The 23,784-nt window shown below is 41.2% G+C and overlaps 1 protein-coding gene and 1 long non-coding RNA gene across 15 annotated transcripts in view; one reads left to right on the plus strand and one right to left on the minus strand.

Moving 5' to 3' along the window:
• Positions 1 to 23,784, minus strand: part of Bcas3 (BCAS3 microtubule associated cell migration factor) — a 479,995-nt gene that overhangs the window by 306,001 nt on the left and 150,210 nt on the right. For all 14 annotated transcript variants that reach the window (XM_087910149.1, XM_087910146.1, XM_087910147.1 and 11 more), the window contains exon 15: positions 14,233 to 14,497. In XM_087910149.1, the coding sequence (XP_087766275.1) occupies positions 14,233 to 14,497 (265 nt within the window). The remainder of the gene's footprint in view (positions 1 to 14,232; positions 14,498 to 23,784) is intronic.
• LOC148120824 (uncharacterized) lies at positions 10,739 to 14,351 on the plus strand. The gene is made up of 2 exons (XR_015738785.1): positions 10,739 to 10,835; positions 12,622 to 14,351. It is a non-coding gene; the product is annotated as an uncharacterized LOC148120824 (long non-coding RNA).

Consider the following 23,784-nt stretch of genomic DNA (forward strand, 5'->3'; position numbering starts at 1 on the left):
GTTGTCACTAGGGATCAGGGGACAAACTGGCACATCAATGTTAAGATTCATTTACAAGAACAAAGTAGTAGAGACCCTGGGACGGCACAGTTAGGAGGTCTGCAGTCATCTGGGTTGCCCTGTGTTCTTCAGACACAGCCCCTGCTCACTTCAGGCGTTAGGCAGGCTGCTTCACAGGGCTCGCTACAGACACAGAGTGTGACTCAGAACACCAGACAGACTCCTCTCAGCCACACCAGTCTGTTTTTAACAGTCTCCACACACTACAGGAATCTCCTAGAGTTCAGGGGCTCTGTTTCCCCCACCCCCACCCCCTGCCTTAGCTCCTAGGTCTGTTATAAATGAACAATTGTATGTATTTGGAAATTAAAATAACAAGGTAACCATCAAATTCAAACTCAATGTGGGTTCCTGATGTTCCACATAAGACACATTCATAGAAAATGCCCTTTCCCCAAATATTTCCACGACACTTCCCTACTCTGAGACATCATTGAGCCTTCCTCTGGTCTGCCCATTTCAAAAGGAAAGCTGGATAAAGAGCTCTGGGGGCCTTTGTGCGCATTTTTCATTCCACAGAAAATCAAAACTTTCAGGCTGCTTTTAGTATCCTGCCATGGATTTGATGGGTATAAAACAGCAAATTTTACCAAGGAGTTTTAAGTTAATTTTGGAGTTGAAAAGTTGGCTTCTTGACTCTATCTAAAAGAGTACAATGGTAGTTTGTTCTCAAACAATCAGTGGACATTCGGGCTCTGCAAAACTGAAAGCCCTGCTCGGCTCTTTCTTGCGGTCTATTTAACATGAAAGCTTCCTCAACTAACTCACAACCATTATTTAATCAAAACCAAATAAAATCCGTTAAAGACTTATTTTTTTTTTAAAGTATCCGGTGCAAACAGTAATTTCTAGCATGTGGGTTGCTTCTGGTCGGAATGGGAGTGTCCATCGCTCCCTTCTTCCCTTGCTCCGGCCCCATCCCTCCTCCTCCTTCCCCTGTGCTAGTGAGAATGACAAGCTTCCCAGCTGCAGTGGAGGACTCTCAGCCTCCTTTGTGACCCTTTCTCAGGCGTGTTCCAGGATAATCTGCAATCTACACAGTAGGAAAAGGAAACAGCAGCGCCCTGGTGAGAAACAGCGCCTTCTGACCCACATACCAGGCGGGGCGGGGCGGGGCCGAGGAGCCTAGCCAAGATGGAGAGACAGAGCTCTGGACATGGAGACATGGACACAGATTATCAAACAGTTGAGCCAACTTAAACAGAGAAAAAAACATCAAAGGACCATTCTGACAGCATGTGTTATTGCCTTCTAGTTCTTGTGGAGGCAAGAGATGACAAAACATTGCAAAATCTTATGAAATCTAGCAGAAACATTTGCTGCTTTTTCTTGATAGCTCCAGTCATGGCCACAGGTACAAACTGGGAAACAGCCCATGCTTCTCAAAGTGGAGATAGAGGTAGTTGGTGATATCCTGCTGCTACACACAAAATGGCCCCAGAACTCACCCACTGGTTATCTCCAGTATCAAAAAAAAAAAAAAAAATTAAAAGTATACTACTAGAAAACTGGTATTATGTCATTATGTGATTGTTTTAACATATATTTAGTCATAATATGTTTACATCATGTAAACAATTCAACAAGTAATTCTCTGGATGTTCCTTCCTAATTCTCTTTATATTCTCATGTGTTTCTTATTCTTAAAGTACTGCATGCTACTGTAATGTGTAAATGCAAGCACTTCTTTAAAGCTAAAACAAACTAGGTGGATTCAGAAGCATGATATTTATATATGTAAAACTGAAAAATAAACAGTCATTATTACGATGATTGGAAGTACGGTAAGTATAATGTACTCCAAGAGGGCAGAATGTGGGCTAGAAGGAGTGACAAATAACAAACAAAAAACAAACAACAACAAAACCCAGCCCCGTGGGTAGAAATACAGCTGCAAAGGAGCCGTGAACAAGAGCTAGGATGGGGACAGGGCGCAAGAACACAAAGGGGACAAAGAGCACAGGAGGAAATGTGAGAAATTCTATTGAAACTTTCACTGCCTAAAAAGTAAGTGATTTATTCACGATCACACAATCAAACCAATTTATAACCCAAAGAATAAAAGCTGTGGGAAGTTCATTACCTCAGTTTATTATCTCAGAGCACTCCAAGATTTTAGAGGCAAAGAAATTTATTAGGAGCTGGTGTTCTTAATGCTGGATAAGTTTTACTTATTCTAATTCATTTTTAATATTAAGATTAGACTATGGCACTCATTCAACAGAAGCTGAAAACCTCAAAAATGACCTATGTCTATATGGATATATATAGAGAGATATAGATAGATATAGATAGTGAGGTAGACAGATACATCCTATATATATACTATTGACAATACAACCTCTATACACTATGTATATTCTTCATATAAACAGAAAACAATGAGAAAAGATTCTGTGCCTTTTATCCTAAGATTCAAATTTCTGGCCCTAAGTAGCAGCTCAAATTTATAATCCCAGCACGTGAGAGGCCGAGGCAGGACTGCCTTGAACTTGAAGCAAACAAGGGCTACAGAGCCCGAACCAGGCCAGTCAGGGCTACACAGCAATGACCCATCTCAAAACAATGAAACAAGGTCCTTACACATTTACTCAAAGCAAAAGAGAACTCAGCACTCCTCTGAAGCAAGCTCAGATCGGTCCTAGAACAAAGTATACAGAGATGAGCATATTTGACCAGAGTGAAAACTTCCAAAATCAAATCACCGGATCCTCCATCCTCGCAACCCAAACACAACACCTCAGCTAACTGTCCCAACGACACCACACTCCTATTCCCCATCTTTATCTGACAAGCAGTCTGCATCATAGTGACATAATAAGCAGATTTATCAAGCACTACGTTCTTACACCGGTACACACATAATGTAAAAGTATCAAGAGTTCATTCAGAAACAAAACCATACTCGAAATAGGAGAAAATACTAAATTAACTGCAATCAATAAGGTATGCTTTCTTTTTCTTTACGAAGTTAGCTAGTTTGAGCATTTTCCAAGTATGGCCTTGAACGTATGGAAATCCTCCTTTCTCAATTACCTAACTTCAGAGACCACAGGGATGTGCCACTACACAGATAACTTTTAAAAAAGAACACTAACTTAACACATGGAAAAACTAACCAACTAACTAACTAACTAAATTAAAATATGTGCAGAACTTTTCAATCCATTCATTTTGAAGAACAATTAAATATTCAAATCAAAAGCTTTGCACAATGCTGTCACTCAGAAGGCAGAAGCAGGAGGATCGATAAATCAAGGTCCTCCTTGGAAACATAGAAAGTTCAAAGCCAGCATGAGCTACAAGGCTCTTTAAAAAGAAAAATAACCAAATAGTAAATAACTATTAAAATCAAAGCATGTTATGCTGAATAACAAATATAGCTACAAAATGTAAGTAACATTCCTATTATAAAAAAAGATTAAAAACTAAAATAGCGGCTCTCTTCTCCTCACAGCCCCCAGTTCTCACTAGTCTCTGGCCCTGCGCCCTCCTCCAGTGCTAACGGAAGCCTTCCTTCTTATTACCCATGACTGTTAAGAATATTTTCTGGCTCTATTTCAGCATCATGACTCAGGTCATGAGAAGTGTCAAAGATGCATTTCCTTCAGATGGGAAAGAGCACCAGATCTCAGCAGCAGCGAAGATTGGGGTATGGCATGAAGGGCCGCATCAGCGGTTCTTGACAAAAGGAAGATAACCTCACTTATGCTCACAAACACTTTCATTCCCAGCAGAAAACAGGTGTTTACATACACAGGCCAAGAAAAAAAACCAGGAAGCTAATGCTCGATTTTGCTCCCTAAAAACTAACAATTCCTAAAATCAAACTAACAAAAAAAAAATTAAATCTAGTACATTGTTAGAAAGATCTAGGTATCTGGATCCAGTTTTGCAAAAGCATATTCATAAATTTACCTCTGTACATCAAAACCCTTTATATAAAAAACATCTGAGTATTAAAAGCACAAGAGGTACTGGGTGGTAGTGGCGCACGCCTTTAATCCCAGCACTCACGAGGCAGATACAAGCAGATCTCTGTGAGTCCAAGGCCAGCCTGGTCTACAGAGTGAGTTTCAGAATGGGCTTCAAAGCTACTAAAAAACCCTGTCTCGAAAAACCAAAAACAAAACAACTCCCCAAAACAAAAAAATCACAAGAGGTGACCAGGTAGGTGGTGATGGTGTATGCCTTTAATCCCCAGCACTTGAGAGGAAGAAGCTGGTGGATCTCTGTGAGTTTGAGGCCAGCCTGATCTACAGAATGAGTTCCAGGCCAGCCAGGTCATATTTATTGTGTTTTATAAAAGGTGAATGTTTCAATCCAGGCCATATCTACACAAGAGTGAATATTTGCACATCATTTGCTAGTCACGATAGATCTAGACACTGAACATGAGAGTCTGTCTCTTCTGCAGTCACCAGGAATGGCCATGCCACAGAATTCCTCTGCCCACTTGAAATACTTCTCTCTGGTGCCTCATTATGGCTTGAAAATTCTCACCTGCACAAACACTCGAACCAAAGTGAGTATCTTTTTCATTGAACCCGAAATCCCTTTCCTTCCCTGTCCCCTTCCGGTTCACATGCCCTCCACCCCGGGGGAATTCAGGGAACCACCCTAGTTTCCACTTCTCAGTATACATAACCCTGGCACAGGGTGACCTTACTCTTTTTTTCTTGTATTTCATTTTTAACTGTTTTGTAAACAAAAATTATCAACAACAGATTTCCAATTCCTGATCAGATAATTAGACCTCAAAATTATTCTGCGTCCTTCACTTGGGTTCCTGGTAAGAACGGCCCTAAGGAGTGTCTATCCTGAGAAGCCTGCCCACTCGCGTCTCCCTTTCTACTTCCCTCAAGACCAAATACTGGAGAATGTTTTCCAAAAGTTCCTTCTCAGAAGTACAAAAAGAAACAAACACTCAAGTCTCCTAAAACATGAGTTATTGATGTAACATTTTTTCACATTGAGATATAAAACTTCCATCTCTGTGATTCCCAGAAATATCCTTACAGCAACAGAAGTAGAAGAGAATTCTTACTCCCGTCCTTCACAGAAAAAGAAATAATAAGACTTAAATAGTTTCTCCAAACCTTTTCTTATTCTGACCGATTGATTGAAATATTTTACCTCCTGTAATAATCAAAACCAACTTCAGAGTTTGCAGGTCTTCACCTCCTCAATGTACCCAGAACTGAATATAGAATGATACCTTTAATGGAAAAATTATTAATCTTATTGTATTGACTTTCCCTTCATATGTATTAGAGTTTGACTGCATGTATGTATGCACACCACCTGCACATAAGAGAGCATCAAATTCCTTAGAATTGGAGTTTTAGATAATTGTGAGTCCACGTGTAGGTACTGGTCCTGTGGAAGATCAGACAGTGCTCTGACCATTAAGTTAGGGCTTGCAAAGATGGCTCAGTGGTCAAAAAAAATTAGACAATAAAATAAAAGCAAATTAGTTAGTATATAACTAAAGACTGAAACAGTCATTATCAAGCCATGGTCAGTCCAGGGTTCCAGGACACTGAGGTCAGTATTTTGGTTTAATGATGAGGTACAGGGTAGCACTTCAAATCTACCCAATTTAAGGATAATGTACAATCAGGACTGGGAAAGATTTAAAAAAAAGGAAGAATAAAATAATGGAGATAATACCAATACAAAAATAAAAAGATAAACAATAGACTATATACAAAATAAGAAAAAAAGAATTGATAATAAACGAAATGTCCAAAGAAAAATTCTCTTAAGGACACCCGTGGAAACAAGAATGCAATAGGACAGACACTGGAAGGTGTCCCTGGGGAATCCCTCACAATAACAAAAGAGAAAGACAAAACACAGACAAGAGTTTTGGGCTGAAGGTAGCAGATCCAAGATTCATCAACAAGAATTTCGGAAAAGGATGTAAAACAAAACAGCAGAGAAAAATTATGAGGCGTTGAAAAGAAGAGGCCACTGGGGAATGACGTGGTGTGGTGAGGGAAGGACAGGACCAAGCAATGCAAGAGAAATGTGACCCATTAACAGCTGTAAGGGAGCCTGAACCATGAGATCCAGCCAGTCACTGGTAAAATGTCATCAAAGAGCAAGCTAAGATTATTCCAGAACAGGAGGGCCAGGAACACGCTGATCCCACTTCTGATAGAACAACAAAAAATTGTTCTCTATAGAACTGTAGGGATTCACGCACAAGACTGAAGATCTACACCCAGGACTCAGAGGAATGCAGGCCGACAGTAAAACATTCCCTCGTCCGACTCCCTATGAATACTGTGGGGGATCAGCCACAGAAAACACAATAAACCAAGAGGGGGTTATGTAAAACCCGACAGGGCATCTGCTCCCAGAGTACCCAACTTCAAGCATTGATTACAAAACGGAAAAGCTGAGAAAATATTGCCCTCTAGAGGCATTTCTCGTTAATCATTTAATGATAAAACTATAAACTGTTTATGATTAGCCAAAAAAAGAATATTGCATTCATAAGTAGAAAAAGGCAAAACAAAACCTGTAATTTCCTCAAGTGCTTATTATTATTAATTTTTGCACTTACTTTATGTTTCCTTATGGTATTTAAAAATTTATTTAAAAATATAAAAGATTACAGTATTTAAATTGAGTTTAATTTTATTTTTGAAAACATTTTAGTGTGCAAAGCACAGTACTTTGACACAGTACTAACAACAGTGCACTATCTAGAACTTCGGAGGGTTCTCACAGCTTACCTTATTTTTATCATACATGGCATTTCCAATAAACACCGCCTTTTTTGCTAGTGTGTGCATGCCTATGAGCTTGTGTGTGTGTGTGTGTGTGTGTGTGTGTGTGAGAGAGAGAGAGAGAGAGAGAGAGAGAGAGAGAGAGAGCGCGCATGCCAATCTATCCACACACTCCTGTACATGGAAGCAAAGTTCCACCCCATTTTTCTTGCTCTATTGTTCTGGTCTCTCGCAGAGTCAGGACTGGCTAGCCAGCCAGCCTATTACACAGATCCTTTGGACTCTGCCTCCCAAGAGCTGGGATTACAGGTGGGCACTGGGGGGCTAACTCAGGCCCCTGTGTTTATGCAGAAAACACTTTATACATTGAGCCTTCTTCCCAGGCACTAAAAGCCCCTCTTGAGGCTTTGGCGAACCTCTGACTGCTGTAAAGAATATGTGGTACAAAACACAGCTGCTCTCTTCGATACTTCTTTTCAAGTAATGATTTTTATTTATTCATATTTTAGACAGGACCTCATGCTGTAGCTTAGAATGGTCTCAAATGCATGACAATCCTCCTGCCTCAGCCTCTGGAGTTCATAGGCTTGAGTCATCACGCCTTGCTTCCTAAGTGGCTGCTAGGCTAGACATCTTGCTGTCGGGAAGGGCTGTGAGACTGCGCTTTCCCAAACATTTGCACAGCGCTCATCCGCCCTCTCTGCACCATGACAGAAAATGACATGAAAATATTTAAAGTGTGGATGATGTTGGTGTATAGTGAATGTCAAGATGAGCATAATGTTATGCCAACATTTCCAGTGGATGACCCGGAGCCAGGAAAACATTCAGTCTTTAAAACAACAGATTAGAAACAAGGCTGCACCGACCTCAGGCAACAGACTCCATGGAATGAGCACAGGCCCAGGTGCTAGGCGACCCCGTGGAGGACTCTCCCATGTAACGCGTCTATCATTTATATACTGTGTCAGATGAGGCATGAAATTTAAAGCAGAACTACAGTGCACATGATTGATTTTTCTTGGCAAAAATTAAAACACTCATGGAAACTTCAGTCCACAAGTAAACAGTGACATGGAAAGAGCAGCAAGACACAGCATGCGGGTGCGGACTCTCTCAAGCAGACGAAGCTGTGTGGCTGCTTTGTATTTACAATGGGATGCGGTCTGTATCAAGAAAACTCCCTATCAACCAAAGTAAATAATTACAATAAGCCATCAAATGGAGGCTATAAACAGTCTTGGAGCGGTAAGACAGGAACGCCATACACAGATGCTAAAAGGAAAGAGAAGCTGCTGGATTTGGAAGCCTTTTGCTGAAACGTAGCGGCTCTGGGTCCAAGATGTGAGAGGCCACCTTGAAAGCCCTCAAATCTGGGGTTAGGAGGGAGATTCTGGAACTCAGTTGCCAAAAGCCGTAGCTCTACCACAGCTCCTTCCCAAGACCAAGTGAGATAGAGAGAAAGACGCTGGGTTAAGGAACACGGGGCATTTTCAGAACATGGGAGGTGGAGGCAGGAATGGGGATCAGTGATCCGAGGCACTGAGGCTAGCCTTAGCTGCATAGTGAGCCACATAGCTACACATAGCTACCTAGTGAAGCCAGCCTGGGTGATTTGAGATGAGGACCACCCCCCTGGGGGGGAGGACAGGCAATCAGTCAGTTGTTAAAAGTCTCATGACAGGGTGGATACCATATTCTTAAACATAAAAGGAAAACCTATTTCAAATTAAAGAAATGGCAAAAGTAAATGGAGCAGGTGGGACAGGTGCAGCCAAGTCTGACTTCTCCTGAGCTCAATCCCTAGGGCCCACATGGTGAAGGAAGAGCCAACCCAAAGGCTGTCAGGAACACGCACACACCAAACTGTGACTTGTTTGTCACATTCAATTGTGGATTGGTGTCATTTCACATTTCAGAAATAGTCACAAGGTAATGTCCATACTGAAAACAATTAAAAGCCTGTACAAAAGAAGTTCAAATTTTTATTTCAATTAATATTAATTAATATTCAATTAATAATATTCATTGAATTTACTTATACTTTTTTTAAAAAAAGAATGAGAAATGAATCAATTCTACACACTGAGTGGTAAAGCACACCAAACACCATTTACTGTGCTATGACTTTCAGGACCCTGCAAGGTTGGAAATATCATCCCTGTTTTATAGATAAAAAAATTTGGTCTCAGTAGTCAGAGCAAGCAGTTTGTCTAAGATTACAGCTGGGAATCATGGGAAGAGGCTATCCTGCAGAGCCTGACCCCAGGTCTTCTATTAGCTCCCCAGCATACAGCTTAGTGATGGAGACCACGAAAACCATCAGCAAGATCCTGGGTTTGATCTCAGCATCCAAGAAATGACTAAATCTGGGGCAAGCGGTGAGCAGTCAATGCAGCTAAGAACAGAAAACAATGTGAAGTGAGGTTGAAGGACAGGGTTGTGTAAATCCAGGAAGGAAGAGGAGTGCAACTAAAGCTGCAGAAGGACAGACAGACAGTGAGGCCTGAAGGCACAGCCATATAAATCTCTCCTTAGTCTTCTTATTCAGTCCCACTGCCTTTCACCCATCCTCAATACCCACATACTAAATGCAATCTCCTCTGTCCCCTAACTCCTTCCCACTAACTTACATTCCCGAAACAAACAGACCAAACACCACCCATCAATATTTGATGGTGCCAGTTTTCTCTTCTTACTAAATCCCCTCCAAGCCCGTTATTACCAATCTTTTTCTTAATATTTATTTATTTGTTTATTATGTATACAGTATTCATTCTGCAGACCAGAAGAGGGCACCAGACCTCATTACAAATGGTTGTGAGCCACCATGTGGTTGCTGGGAAATGAACTCAGGACTTCTGGAAGAGCAAGCAATGCTCTTAACCGCTGAGCCATCTCTCCAGCCCCCGTTATTACCAATCTTCTCTAAGCTTCAGTTCCTACCTTCACTACCCAGTTGCTAGAACTTAACACAATCACTACCTCCTCCTGGCCACTTCCTGTATGTGGTTTTCTATTTCCTATCACTTGCTAGTGACTTTCTGGATGGCATCTCTTACACATAATCACTCTCACGAGGAACACGTGTTTTCACCTGCATCGATGCCTTACCATCATTATCCCCACACAAATGTACCAATTCCAGGACCACACTGAATCATGCTAAGAACATGGGACATCATATTAGTGCCCAAACACACACATGTAATCCCCAGCATGCTAGATGTAGCTATATAGTGATGACACCCGGTCTATGAAGAGGTAAAGAAAAACAGGATAAGTGACCAGACAGAGAAGGGAGAAAAAGGGAAAATGGGGAAAAAATGAGTGGGAAACTGAGAGATCTTAACACATCCTAGTCTTTCAGTCCTGTTTTTAGGCCCAAACCTGATGAAGCAGTGTTATTACTTCAACTGATAACAACCCCAAATTTTTAGCTTTTTGAACCCAAACCATATTAGTCACCATGACTCAACCATTCTTTCCTACTGGACATAAAATGTAACCAAAAAAAATTCTGATGGTTCTACCATAACAACGTTGAAGCTGTGGTGGCTTACATCACAGTCCAGCACTGGGGAGGCTGACGTAGCAAGAGTGTTGTGAAAATGGGAGAACATTAGGTGAATAAAAGTGAACTCTAGGTTGGCCTGGGCTAAAGGAGAGACCCTGTGACCCACATAACACGTGTACACACAAGTATGAGCAAACATAAACATGTACACACAGGAAATGTCTACATAGCTCTAAGCAAACCAACCTAGTTCAGACTCCAGCTCTCCTGCTGGAACCTGTCCATACCCCTTCACTGGTCTCTGTAGGTTTCTAGCTTTGCCACTCAGAGCAACCGAAACAGTGTTACATCACTCCTATCTTCAAAGTCTACCGCAGTGTCCCCACGTCACTCTGAGTCAAAGTCCAAGTCTGCCTTAACTGAGCACATCACTATCATACGGGGACACTGCCGTCCCCTGAGCACACCAGCTGTGTGGTCTGTTCTTCTCTGCCTGAGTTTCCCCTCATATCCATCAGGTATGTGTCCACATATCACTACAGAGATCTCCACAAACAGAATGGTAATTTCCAGTTGAAATCCTTTCCAGGCATTTCCTAATTTCTTCTACTCTTTTTAAGACAGCGTCTCACTGTATAGCCCTGCCTCTGCCTCCAGAGAACTGGGGTTAAAGGTGTGCACTACACTCCTCGTGTTCCCTCCGTCCTCTCAATCTGTCCGCAGCTGCAGAAGGCAGGCGGATTCTGCTTTGCTCGCCGTTGGTTCACTGGCTCTCACAAGTGCCTCACCACACATATTTTTTTAAAAAAAAAATTAATTCACAGTGGCGGAGTAAGTGATCATCTTACATGAGTCAAATTGAAAAGCAATGTTACCATGAATAAAAATCTCCCGTTCTGACAAGTTATGATTTAAATCTAAATTGTTTTTTATGTGTGTATGAAAATGCCATAATGCAATTGTTCATGCTAACGTAAAAGCTAATTTAGAAAAAGAACAAAGTGTACTATTTTTCTTGGAATAACTTCTAAACATGTTTAATGTCTTTGATATTTTACCAACTGGTACATGAGGAACCAAGATAAAAAGTGAAAACAAAAAAAGATTTTCCCATTTTTGTGGTCAATAAGAGATACCGATGTGTCAATAAGTAATTATTATACTCAAATAAGAGCAATACTGATGCTTAAACTCAAACAACATTGGACCATGTTCAAGAAGCTTTAGGCGGCTAGTTTAACTAAGAAGCAGAGCAGCTGCAGTGACAACTCCAGTTAAAGAAACGCAAAACAAGATGTCATTTCCCAAAAGGGAAATCACGGAAGGGGCAGAAAACCTTGGGAGGATGGAGCTGGGATGGGACATTCTCCACCTTTACCCGCTGACAGCTCACCAGGAAGTTAGGAGATCATGTATAGTTAATGAAAGAAATGGTTTCATTAGCTGTTTTCAAACAAAGGGTGGGGGTAACTGAAAGGGATGAGGCTTATTTCTGCATGACAGACTATTTGCAAATCGAGAAAAGGTTAAGTACTCCGAGAATAATACATATTAGTTATAAATAAACACATATACTAAGGAAAAATGATGCTATGGTGCAGTTATATATTTTTTAAAGTGGTGGCATTGTGATACATGAAGTCATATTAAAGTAATACTTCAGTCAAATGTAATTTCAACACTGTGGTAAGCACAGACAATCTCTGGAGAAACAATAATTGAAGATAATTCAAGATATTATTTCACATAAAATATGCTATTATTTCAGATATAACAAGATGTTATTTCCCACATAATGCGATAAGGAACAATCTACACTTGCCACCAGCAGCTGCTCATGACACTGTTGTGTGTTTTTCATATTCATAATGAGGGTTAGTGTGCATTTCTATTAAAGAATGCACAAGAATCTAAACATAAGAAAGACTCATTTTTTTCTAAAGCCCAAGGCAACGAGATAGGAAAAGAAAGGATATTTACAAAGAATAAATTTCAAATAAATAAACATCCTCTGGAAAACTTACAAAAAAAATTACAAGAATCCTAACCTAAACTGGATTGGCTCCAAAACACTAAAAGGAAACACCCTATATCAATGGTTATTTAACAGTTTCCTTTCCTTCGCTAAAAAGAGCGCAGACAAACAACGCAATGCAGCCAAGACATGATTCATTTTCAAGATGAATCCCTCCCTGCTCCAAGGTTTACATTGTTTTTAACCAGCATCAGACTGTTTACCCGCACAAACTGTAAATATATCATTTTTAGAACTAACCAACAACAATGCCCATTTTGTTTTGACAGAGAAGACACAAAGTGAAAATGAAGAGAAACAACCACGCTGTGAGGGCTATGCCTCCAGCATGAGCAAGCCCAAGAAGGAAGGGCCGCACGAGGTGTCAGCAGGAAGCAAGGCAGCTGAAGCAGCTAGAAGGCACAGACACAGGGTGAAGACTAAATGGTAAGAAACGGCTTGCAGCACAAGGACTCCCTGCTTCAGAGGGGAATGTTTTCGAGACGGGCAGTGACAGACAGTGGTGTGGCTGTGTTCCTGTTTAAACGGCACTTTATTTTGCATGAACGTCAGATGGATCAAAATCACGAACTCTTGATGGTAGGAGTCATAATCTCTCCATATAAAATACCTCAAACTTGAAATCATAAAGTGGTCATTATTATTAGGCTGTGCAACGCTCCAGAAAACAAGCACCAGCATGCTAAGTCTTTCTGAAGGGAACGGAATGGGACAACCACTCTGGGGTCAGTGACCAAGTGAAAACAGCAGCAGTCAGGTATGGTAGAGTGCATCTGTAATACAGCTCTTCAGAGGCCGAGGCAGGAGGATTATGAGTTCAAACACTACTGTGGGTTATATTTGTGAGACTTCATCTGAAACAAACATACAACTTTAGAAAAATAAAAAAAATCATAAAAAATGCACCTTATGGAATGACTCAGAATTTCCACTCAAAAATGAATATATACATTTAAGAAGAAACACTGGGAAAACTTCATTGCATCATTAGAATTAGTAAGCTCCCAACCAGAAACCACACAGGTTTACTTCAGAATGGTCGGGCACAATAACCAAATATCGGCAAGTCTGCCTGCATAAGGGATTGGGGGAGCAGATGAAATACAACATTTCAAACACCTCAAAACTGAACGAAGGAGCAGCAGCCACATACAACAACTCTCAAAACAAGAAAAGAAGAAGGGTGTGGGCAGCAAGCCCAGCACTGAGGAGTCAAACTACGCCTTGGATAGAGTTTGAAATTGACTCTATCAAAAACAAAACCAAATAAACCATCCCACAGCATTAATAGATCTTATAAAAACACATCCACTGTATAAGTCCATGAACTTCAAATGAAACACCTATAAGGGAATGCTAGAGCAAATGCATTTTTAAACGCAGGTGGACACCATAAAGTTCAGAATTGTGGATTAATACTATAAAGAGGTGGACAAGAAAGGATTTTGGTGATGCTCCATTTATTGATCAGGATGACGGTACTGGAATGTGACTTTGTTCTGCTATAACGTACTGGGAGAGAGCATTACTTAAAAGTAAAAGAACACAGCTCAAGACAATACCATTGTGATAACAGTATTTCCTAGTGGACTGCAGTATCAGCCCAGTACACAAAGCAATGCATACTCAAATATTATGAAAGCAGACTTAATCTCAAATAGAATACTCTTTATATACTGAAATGCAAAGCAGTTAGAACACCATGAAAAGATCATCATTATCATTTTGGTTCACACTTTTGATTTAACAAATATGAACTTCTTAAATGTGCTTAGGACTTAACCAGAGCACAAGCAGATTATAAAAATCTGCATCTGATCCCAAGTCAATACAATTGATGTCATAGAGCCAGCAGCGCAGAGAGAGGAGAGTGGGTTTACCATGCAGCGGGGAGCCGGAAGGGCTGCTGGATAAGCCTGGAACGGGACTACAGCGACCGCCTTGCTTAGATGTCAGTTCTTGCTCAATTTCTTCCAGCCCAGCACTTTTCTGGAAACGGCTCATGCGATTCACTACTCGTGGTGACATGTGTGTGCGGACACAAGGCTGGCCACCGTAAGGGTTGATGGGGAAAACGTGGGAAGTACCCCGGAGGGTACTGACCACCACCCAGCGACAATCATGGCTGAAACAGATGTCCTGAACCTAGGAAGGAGGAAAGAGACAAAAAACATCTGAGGTCACTCGGGTTTACCTAAGGACAGGTACAGAATGAAAAAATGAATAGAAATGTTTGCCTAGTTCACACATTTGTATAAAAAAAAAACTAAAGATATTACACATTCTGTCTCTTTATTCGGGATATACAAAGTAAAGCACCCTATTGACTCCAAAAATAAATAAATAAATAAAATCATCATCACATTAAAAAAAAAAAAAGAATGGATGACAGATCTTAAACAGTGTTTTACAGGTCACCAGGACTCCATATGGGGATCTGACTTTTAAAACTTGGAGTGGAGGGATCCAATCTCTGCTGCTTCAAGTGAAAAGGCAAGAATTAGGACCTCTGTGGTCCTCCTGCAACTGACTTACAGAGCTCTGTGAAATAGATACTGTGTTCCACAGGCTGGAGGTGGCTCCGTGATAGAGGGTCTGCCACAAAAGCTTAGGGCCTTAGTTCAACAAGGGGGTGTAAGGGTCTAACCCAATTGCGAGCTTGGTGGATCCAGGGAGTGCGCTAGTCAGCTGGTCTACCCAATCAGTGACCTCCACGTCTTAAATGTTAAGGGGGAGAAATGAAGAAGACATCTGGCATGTACTTCTTGCCTACACACACACACACACACACACACACACACACACGGGTGAGAGACTATATGGTTCATTCTGAGAGAATTCTATTAATTATAAAACAGTAAATACTTCAGAGCATTACTTAAAAGTACAAGAACACAGCTCAAGACAATACTATTGTAATAACAGCATTTCCTACTGAACTGCAGTACCAGCCCAGTACACAAAGCAATGCGTACTACCTTTAAAAATGTAGAAAGTTACTAATTCATTCACTTGCTCAAATACTCATAGTCTATCTCACTACACCCCAGGAATGGGGAGAACGGTGTTTGTGTAATGGTTTTCAGGAGACATCAGTCCTTGTCTCAACAAATAACAAAAAAGGGCAAGGCTGGGTGTCTTAGGTGTCAAGACGAGATACTCCAACACAGTTTGGTATGGGTGGCGCTCAGGAACTGAGGCAGGAGGACTGTGTGGTTCCAAGACTACCTGGGGCTACACAGTACAGCTCCTTAAAAATAAAATGTTAAATCCAACAAATGAATTTAAAGAGTAAAGAGTTCCTTAGAGAACCCCAATTTCACAGTGGCAAAATTAATGGAACTTTCTGCGGTCACCGTGCCCTGTTCTGAACTCAGGGATGGGACTAAGCATACTCAGAAATGTGCTCTAGATGCCACATCTCTAAATGCTATTGGAAGCAGGCATGGGGACACATGCCTGAGACCCCAATACTGGGGACAGGGTGCAGCATGAGAGTCACAAATTCAAAGTCTCACAGGCACAGTGAGACCCCTTCTCAGAACAACAAAATAAGCCCCACCCCCCAGAGAGAAAACACAACAGGCAGTGGCTGTGCCCACGAGCACAGGTCCTCTACACCTGAGGTCACTCGCTGGGACGCAGCACACCTTGTACCAGGCCAAACAGGAACATTTTGGCTCCACAGAAAGGGACAAAAAAAAAAAAAAAAAGGAGGACATTATGGAACTGCTTATACTGAAAACAGTAAGGTCTGGCTGATAACTGACTCTTTGGACTGCCACACCATCTTCAAGGAACTTATGGAGTAAGTGAAAGCAGAAGAGGCCTCAGAACTCTACGATAAAGGGGTAAGGTCGCTCAGGTCAGGAGCTAGCGCTGCTACCGCAATTCCCAGAAAGCTAAGGAAGACATGCCCATGAGCTCATGAGACCGGCGACATAAAAGTTCATCTGAAACTCAACAGCAAAGAGATGCTTGTGCTGAAGGTGCAGAATGGTGCTCAGGCTGTGTCGGGGAGGTAAACTGAGGCAGGAGCCCTATCGGGGATGTGAGAGGCACCAGTCTTGAGCGAACGGACAGAAGCAGAGGAAATGCAGCATTTCCATTCACAGCTGCTTCCTGTGAGGTCACACACAGCCACATCCCACTTCCACTACCTTGTCTTCTACACGATGGACTGCACCCAGCCTCAAATGCCAGCCAAAACAAACCCTGCCTGATGCTGCTTCTTGTCAGGCATTTCATCACAATGAGAAAAGTAACTAAGACTTGATGAGAACACATGACTGTTTCAGAAATTGTAGTAGAGACACACATAAATCAAACACCCAGAGATGACTCTTTATCACCTAGGAATACATCTAAGCATTTCTCAATGCACAATAATATAATATATCACATAAAAACATACAAGACTAAAAAAATAATAAAACAAAATAACCACTTTGCAAGAAAATATGTATGGCCCTTTCCCCCCTAACTTTTAGACATAGCTTGTATCAAAGAAAGGCAAGGGCTGGAAGGGAAGCCTAGGCTCCTTTTCAACTCAGCTCACGACTGGCATTAAATTAAACAAGACTTGAATAAAACATAAGGGAAGGTCTGGCTAGCGAGTCCCTATTCATAAAAACCTAGCGGTTGTGTGGCTGGGGCAGGTGGATCTCTGTTAATTTGAGGCCGGCCGGGGATACACTGAGAGTTCCAGGCCAGCCAAAGGTACAAAGTGGGACCCTGTCTCAGAATCAGAGAAGGGAAAATGCAGCAGCACTGACTTAGTCTGGGAAACTTTGTTCAGTGTGCTCCTTTTCCCGATAAATTGTGTTTGAGTATTTACATCTCACACTTGTCTCTCACAGTAACAGAAAGAACACTGCCTGTCAAGGAGCAAAGAGGATTTACTCCTTAATACATGCAGCAGTGGTACTACGTTAATTCGAATTTACACAAATTCTTCTCGAAATGAGTAATTTATGGTATACATTACACTGACTTAAGAATCCAATTTTAGCCAATCAATATTCAATGCAGCCAAAAATACCTGTATTTGTGGAACGTAAAATGTCTAAAGTGTTTATAAATGACTATTCAACATTTTATACAAACCTAAAAATTCCATTTAACTCACACACAGAAAAGCAAAATTCAAAGAACGTGAAACAAATGAATTTAAGTCCTGCTGTTACACTCTGGCATCTAAAATGTAGAAGAGAGCATTTCAGACTCTTCAAAACTGACGCCATTATCCCATCTCAAACTTCAGCTTTAAAAAGTTATTTTAAACCAGGCAGTGGTGGCGCACACATTTAATCCCAGCACTCAGGAGTCAGAGATGTACAGATCTCTGAGTTCAAGGCCAGCCTGATCTACAGAGTGAGTTCCAGGACAGCCAGGGCACCACAGAGAAACCCTGTGGTTTCTCTGAGACAGACGGGGCGGGGGGGGGGGGGTGCCTTTCATTTTGTGACAGTCACCACAACAAACTGAGGCAGGAACAACACGGGGAGTGAGCGGCAGAGGCGCAGCAAACGTCATGCGGGAAAAATGGCAATAGTGTGAGCATTTGTATTTAAGTAAATTGATAAACTGAGAAAAATCCAGCAATTCTTCAAAATTCACAAACAATCAGATACAGCCAAGGAGAGCAGACATCTGAGAGCTTATGACCTTTTGTTTAAGAAAAAAGAACAGTCAAGAGACCCCACAGTGACTGTTCTGAAGCTACCACACTGTGACAGGGCACGGTCTCGGTCAGGCCAACAACATGAGAACAGGCTGTCAGTAATCTGTGGTGTGTCACTAAGTTCTCTTCCGTGACCTAACTGTGAAAAGAGTAAGAGACAGACAGGCTAATGAGAAAAAATTCCCGAAAACTTGCCTTCCAGATCATCTAATAAGAATGCCTACATTGTTGAAGAAAAATATAATGAATCTGTTTTCATCAGAAGCAGAAACAAGGGCTGTGAGATTAGTCCTACACACATGTGAACACAAACAGAAACATACACATGCATGCACAAACGTATGTGCGCATTCAACAAATGTAATATATAACTAGAATTAAAAAGTTTAGAATAAGAGCTGGGTACTGAGGCCCATGCCTTTAATTCCAGCAGAGGCAAAGGCAAGTCAGGCCTACATAGTAAGTTCTAGGACAACTAGGGGAGAGAGAGGGAGAGAGAAGTTAAAGTAAGACAGGTGTGGTGGCACAAAACATCATCTGAGCCTTTGGAAGGTAGAGGCAAGACAATTGAGAGCTCAGGGCTAGCCTGGGCTACAGGAGACCCTGTCTTAAACACAACAAGTTCTACAAAAGATCCCAAATGTACTTTAAAAGTGAGTGTTCCCACAAACTATGGCAGGGAAGACTGCAAATAAAAGTGATAAAAAGGAACTAGATCAGTATTTTGAAACTGGTAGTACACATTAACTACACATACTAAAAACCCACAAAATTTAGCGCACACACATTCACAAAAATGAATGCACCTAAATCTGATTTATCTAAAAGAGACTGGTGGAAACTGAATCTGTTAGCATATACCAGGTTCCTGTGGCCAACTCCCCATCCTTGGTGGAGGTGATGGAGGTACAGACAGAAACGCCGAAGACTGAGGGTGAGACATGACTGTGTCGGCGGAGCGGGCTGGACAGAGAGAAGGAGAATCCGGCTGGGCATACACGTTCCCTGAACCCTACCACAGCATCTTGGAGATGTGGATCGGAGGCCAAAGTACTCACCAATCCACAAGTTTGACACGGTTCTTTCCTGTGCTGTCCATCAGGACCAACAGCAACTCTAAAAGGAGTGTGTGGTTGAGGTTAAGGCTGCTGAAACACGATGTGCTATCTCAGCGCAACATCGCCACCTGCCTGAAATAGCGGCCAAGTACACTCGCTTTTTAGAAGTCAGCTTTTAAAGTACCCAAGGAGGCCAGAGACCATCCAGTTCTACTTCTGGATGGGTGAACTTGAAGAAGAAACCCAAATGGGATCTAAGGTTCAAAGGGGAATGGGTGATCTCAAGGTCCTAGCATCCTACATGATCCTTCTGCTATATAAAACCCTGCCTTGGGTTCAGTAGCCTCTTGACACACTGAACTCCTCTCCAATGCTCATAGATGGCTTTGTTAAGATATGCATGCTTGTGTCCCCTTGGTCAGGAGAGTTGTTTAACCCCAGGAACTCAGGAAGATTGATGTAAACAGCAACCAGAACAGAGGAATAAAGGAAACCCATTTCACCTATTTTAATCTGAGAGACAAAAAGTGTCTGTGGGCTAAGCATGCCCATTCATTTATGTATTGTCTACAAATATTCTTGATTAACACAATGGATGAGTGAGTCTGCAAAAATAAAAGCAGAAATGTCCATTATGTTCAGTAATTGAATCTATATACAAAATTTAAGGGGGGGGACGACACAGATGAAGACCCACAGTGACAACAGAGACAGAAATGGTTAGATGTGCCTGCAGGTCAAGGGATGCTGGCAGGCACCAGAAGCTCTACCCAAATGTACAGTGTGCCACCTTGATCATACTTCAAATTTGAATTCTTGAGAAAGGCAATTTGAAAGGGATGAACAGGGTAGCAAACATCTTGTAGTCACAAAACACCAGAGGTGAGGGCAAGGGGATCTAGAGCTTGTGGTCACCTCACAAACATTAATATGGTTTCAAGGACTGAGGGTTAGCAGGTCAAGGCACAACCCTGATGGAGAAGCACAAATTGAAGGAGAAAACTCATTCTGATTGCCACAAGAAAACACACACACACATGCACCCACACGCAAGCGCGCCCACACACACAATGATTTAGTGAGGAATGTTAAGTTGAGCACAAGCATTCATTACTCCCTGCTTTCTTTCTGCGGACAAGGACAGGCCTCCTCCATCTCCCGAGCCCACACCTTTCCCACCCCGATGGACTGCACACCCCAGAGCTGGAAGTCAAAACATAGCCTCCCTTCCTCAGGTTGCTTTTGTCAAGTTTTGCCAGGGCTACACGCAGAGTAACCACTACACTGGTCACCTAGACTAGATGATTGTTCTTAAATTGAGTTGTGGATGCAAGACAGATTCTGTCTTTTTCTTTTTTCTCTTAATGGTTTCTTTCAAAGAGCGAAAATGTTTCACTTTGATGAGCCAAAGTTTATAAATTGCATACTTTAATGGATTTTGCTATTAGTGTCTTATTTTGAAAAATCTGTGCCAAACCTAAGGAACATTAGTTTCTTTAGTATCATTTTAAAAACTTTATGGTTATTGGTTCATGCTTGCCCATCATTCCTCTGAGTAAGTTTACTTAGTCAAAAAGCACCTGAGTATAAAGCTTATAACTCTCAAAAATCAGTAATTATTTGGCTAGATGATTTTGTTTAGTATTGAGACAGGGTCTCACTGTGTATCACCGGTGGACCCAGAATTCACTATAAAGAGCAGGCAGGCCTTGAACTTGCAGTAATCCTCCTGCCTCTCCCTCCGGAGTGTTGAGATTTTAGTCTGCCATTATACGGCACTTGATTCACATAGATTCAGTAAATCTTGCTATTGGGTAGACGGCAAATATTTCTACATTGTAAAGTATATAAAGTCTTAAAACTAGCTGATAAATGCTAGAGGAAAAGAATTTCACTAACATTTTGATAGAAGTTACAAACAAACTTGTGAGAAATTGACATTGCAAAGCTAACTTATACTCCAGGAAGAGAAAACAGTTAAACTTTCCATAGTCAGCAATGCTTTCTAGCATCCAGAGCATGGATAATGTAGCATTTTGGAGACTAAGATATACTTAAATTAGCAACTTACTCTTAAGATTTGAAAATACTCTGTGTGTGTGAGAGAGAGAAAGAGAGAGAGAGAGAGGGAGAGAAAGAGAGAGGGAGTGTGTGTGCACGCGCGCACGTGTGCGCGTCTATCCATGAAGGTGCATACACTTGTGTTTGCCATCCCTCACAGTGTCTGAACTCCAGGTCTTGCATGTGCTAAGCAAATGTTACATCTGTTACCTTCCTATAATTTTTAAAATTGGTGTTTGCTTTGTGTTATTATTGGTTTTTATGATGATGATTTTTCGAAACAGGCTTTCTCTGTGAAACAGTCCTGACTGTCCTAGAACTTGCTCTGTAGACCAGGCTGGCCTTGAGATCTGCCTTCCTCTGCCTCCCAAGTGCTGGCCATTTTGTAGTTTTTAAGACAGAGCCTCGATAATTTGCCTAGGATGGCCTTGATCTTAGGACCTTCCTGTTTTGCCCTCCTGAGTCAATGGAATTCAAGACTTATGTCACTAGACCTGCTTTTTATGAACTAATCTTTACCTTTCAAGGTTGTTAAAACAATTTACTATGTGCATTTTTTAAAAGAGTAATTTGTATTTTATGCAAAGACCATTCCTGTCTTCCTTTAATAAGGCTTTATCCTTCCCCACTAATGGACGCTCCTTCCACATTCTCAACGGTCCTGGTCCTCGCTGACCTCTACCGTTTTCATTCCTTCTTGTTCTCCGTCCTCAGACTCTATGACCTCAGTCTCCCAGAGCTGAAACTATCTCATTAACCCAGGGAGACACCAAGCACAACGGGAGTCCCTCACCTTGTCCTTAGTAAGACCTAAGGAAATAAGAAAAGACCCCTATTTTTCTAAATAATGAACCTGAAGTTTAAGGAAAGTAATCTGTTCATCTCATTCAATTACAACAGAAGGTGGAGAAGCAGGAACGCAAAAAGATGGCTATGACAAAGTATGTGTTTTTTCAGAGACAAGCAAGGCACAGAAGCCAAGCACAGGTGATGGTCTAGACCACTGAGAATATAAGAGACCCTGGGAACTCCACACTTTGATAGTTTGTGAGCTATATCTTATTAAAATTGAGTATTGAGGGATAGGTTGAAGAAAATGGCATAACCAACCATGCATAAATTACCATGTGTTCCAAAAATCATGGAAAAAAGTGGCATGTCTGTATCAGCATAAGCAAAAGTACATAGTATTTGGAATATAGACACTAAAAAATTAATTTTTATCACAAATGACAAATAGTCTTAACTAATAATATAAATAATTGGATTCATTTCCACTTCAGAACTAAAACAGGTATTAATCATACTACTTTGCAAGCCTGTGGAAACATTAATATTTACATGTTTCAAAAATGAAATTGCTATTTATCCAATGGACTACAAAAAGGACTGCAGTGGGCACCGTAAGTCACAGCAGAGTCTGCTAACAAGGGATCTGTGCGCAGACGGCTTGAGTAGCCACGCTGGAGTCTATCAGCGCGGGATCTAGCAGTGAGATTCATACTGTTGCTGGAGCAAGGACATTCTTCTCACGGCATGTGTGCTTCAGGAGGAAAATTACTGTCAGATGCAGAGGATATCCCCAGTCAAAGACCACAAAACAACTTAATTCAACGTAATTAGATCCATATACTTTATTTTCTTCTCTTGCCTGATTAAAGTGCCCTTGGAGTTCTTGGAAGAATTTAGAATAATATGATTTTTCAAGTATTCAAAGATGTCCAGATAAATCATGTGCCAGACAGATTTCATGATTGGTATTAAATTTTATCAGTTTAAAATAATTTTCGGCAGGACCTTATAACGATTAATTTTATGGTTACCAACTTAAGTCCTTCTATCTTTATACTTGTTTTTAGAAATTCCAAATTACAGGATAGGTACTGGAACAACATTGTTGTAGATGGTTCTATTTCATTTGCCTGCCTGAAAAATGGGTATACAGTTGGTGACACCGAACCTTCACAACAAAACCATGCTGGCACTGTCCTGCGATTCAGTGTCACCAGGAACCTTACTCAAGACTGCTATTCCCCATCGAATTTCCAGGGAAGCTAAATAACAAATAACACTGATAAAAACCGGGCATCAAACAGGGGCCAAGTGCTTAAAACATTCAAACTCTTAATGGTTCTGCTGAGGCTTGAGGATGCCTATAAGGCAAATACATTTTTAAAAGAGAATGAGGAAATGAACTGTGTCTAGAGATATGAAATCTACACATAAGAAAACTATCTAACATAATACTGCTGCATAAACACAACGCAAAGGCAACTAAGCCGGGCAAAAAGCAGTCAGTTCTGCATCAAAGAATGCTCAAAACATGACCGAGATATTTCAAAACATTTCTGAGCTACATCTGAGGCCATGTTAGTGGTGCCAGCTTGGCAAATCTGGACCACTCTGAATGCTAAAATAATTAGTGAACAAATACAAAACCATAAAGATAGACTGGTATCCTGATCAAATTATTAGCAAAGTTCCATGTTTGTATTCCCATGAGGCAGAAGCAGGTGGAAAGAGGCTTCCAAAGAATGTGGTGAGCGTACCTCAAAAGCACAACCCAAGTTACCAGTGAAAGCTACACTCTACCTCATAGAATAAAATGAGAACACCAACACCTCTACAAC

This window comes from Myodes glareolus, chromosome 9, assembly GCF_982192425.1.
Source record: "Myodes glareolus chromosome 9, mMyoGla1.1, whole genome shotgun sequence".
NCBI classification, from domain to species: Eukaryota; Metazoa; Chordata; class Mammalia; order Rodentia; family Cricetidae; genus Myodes; species Myodes glareolus.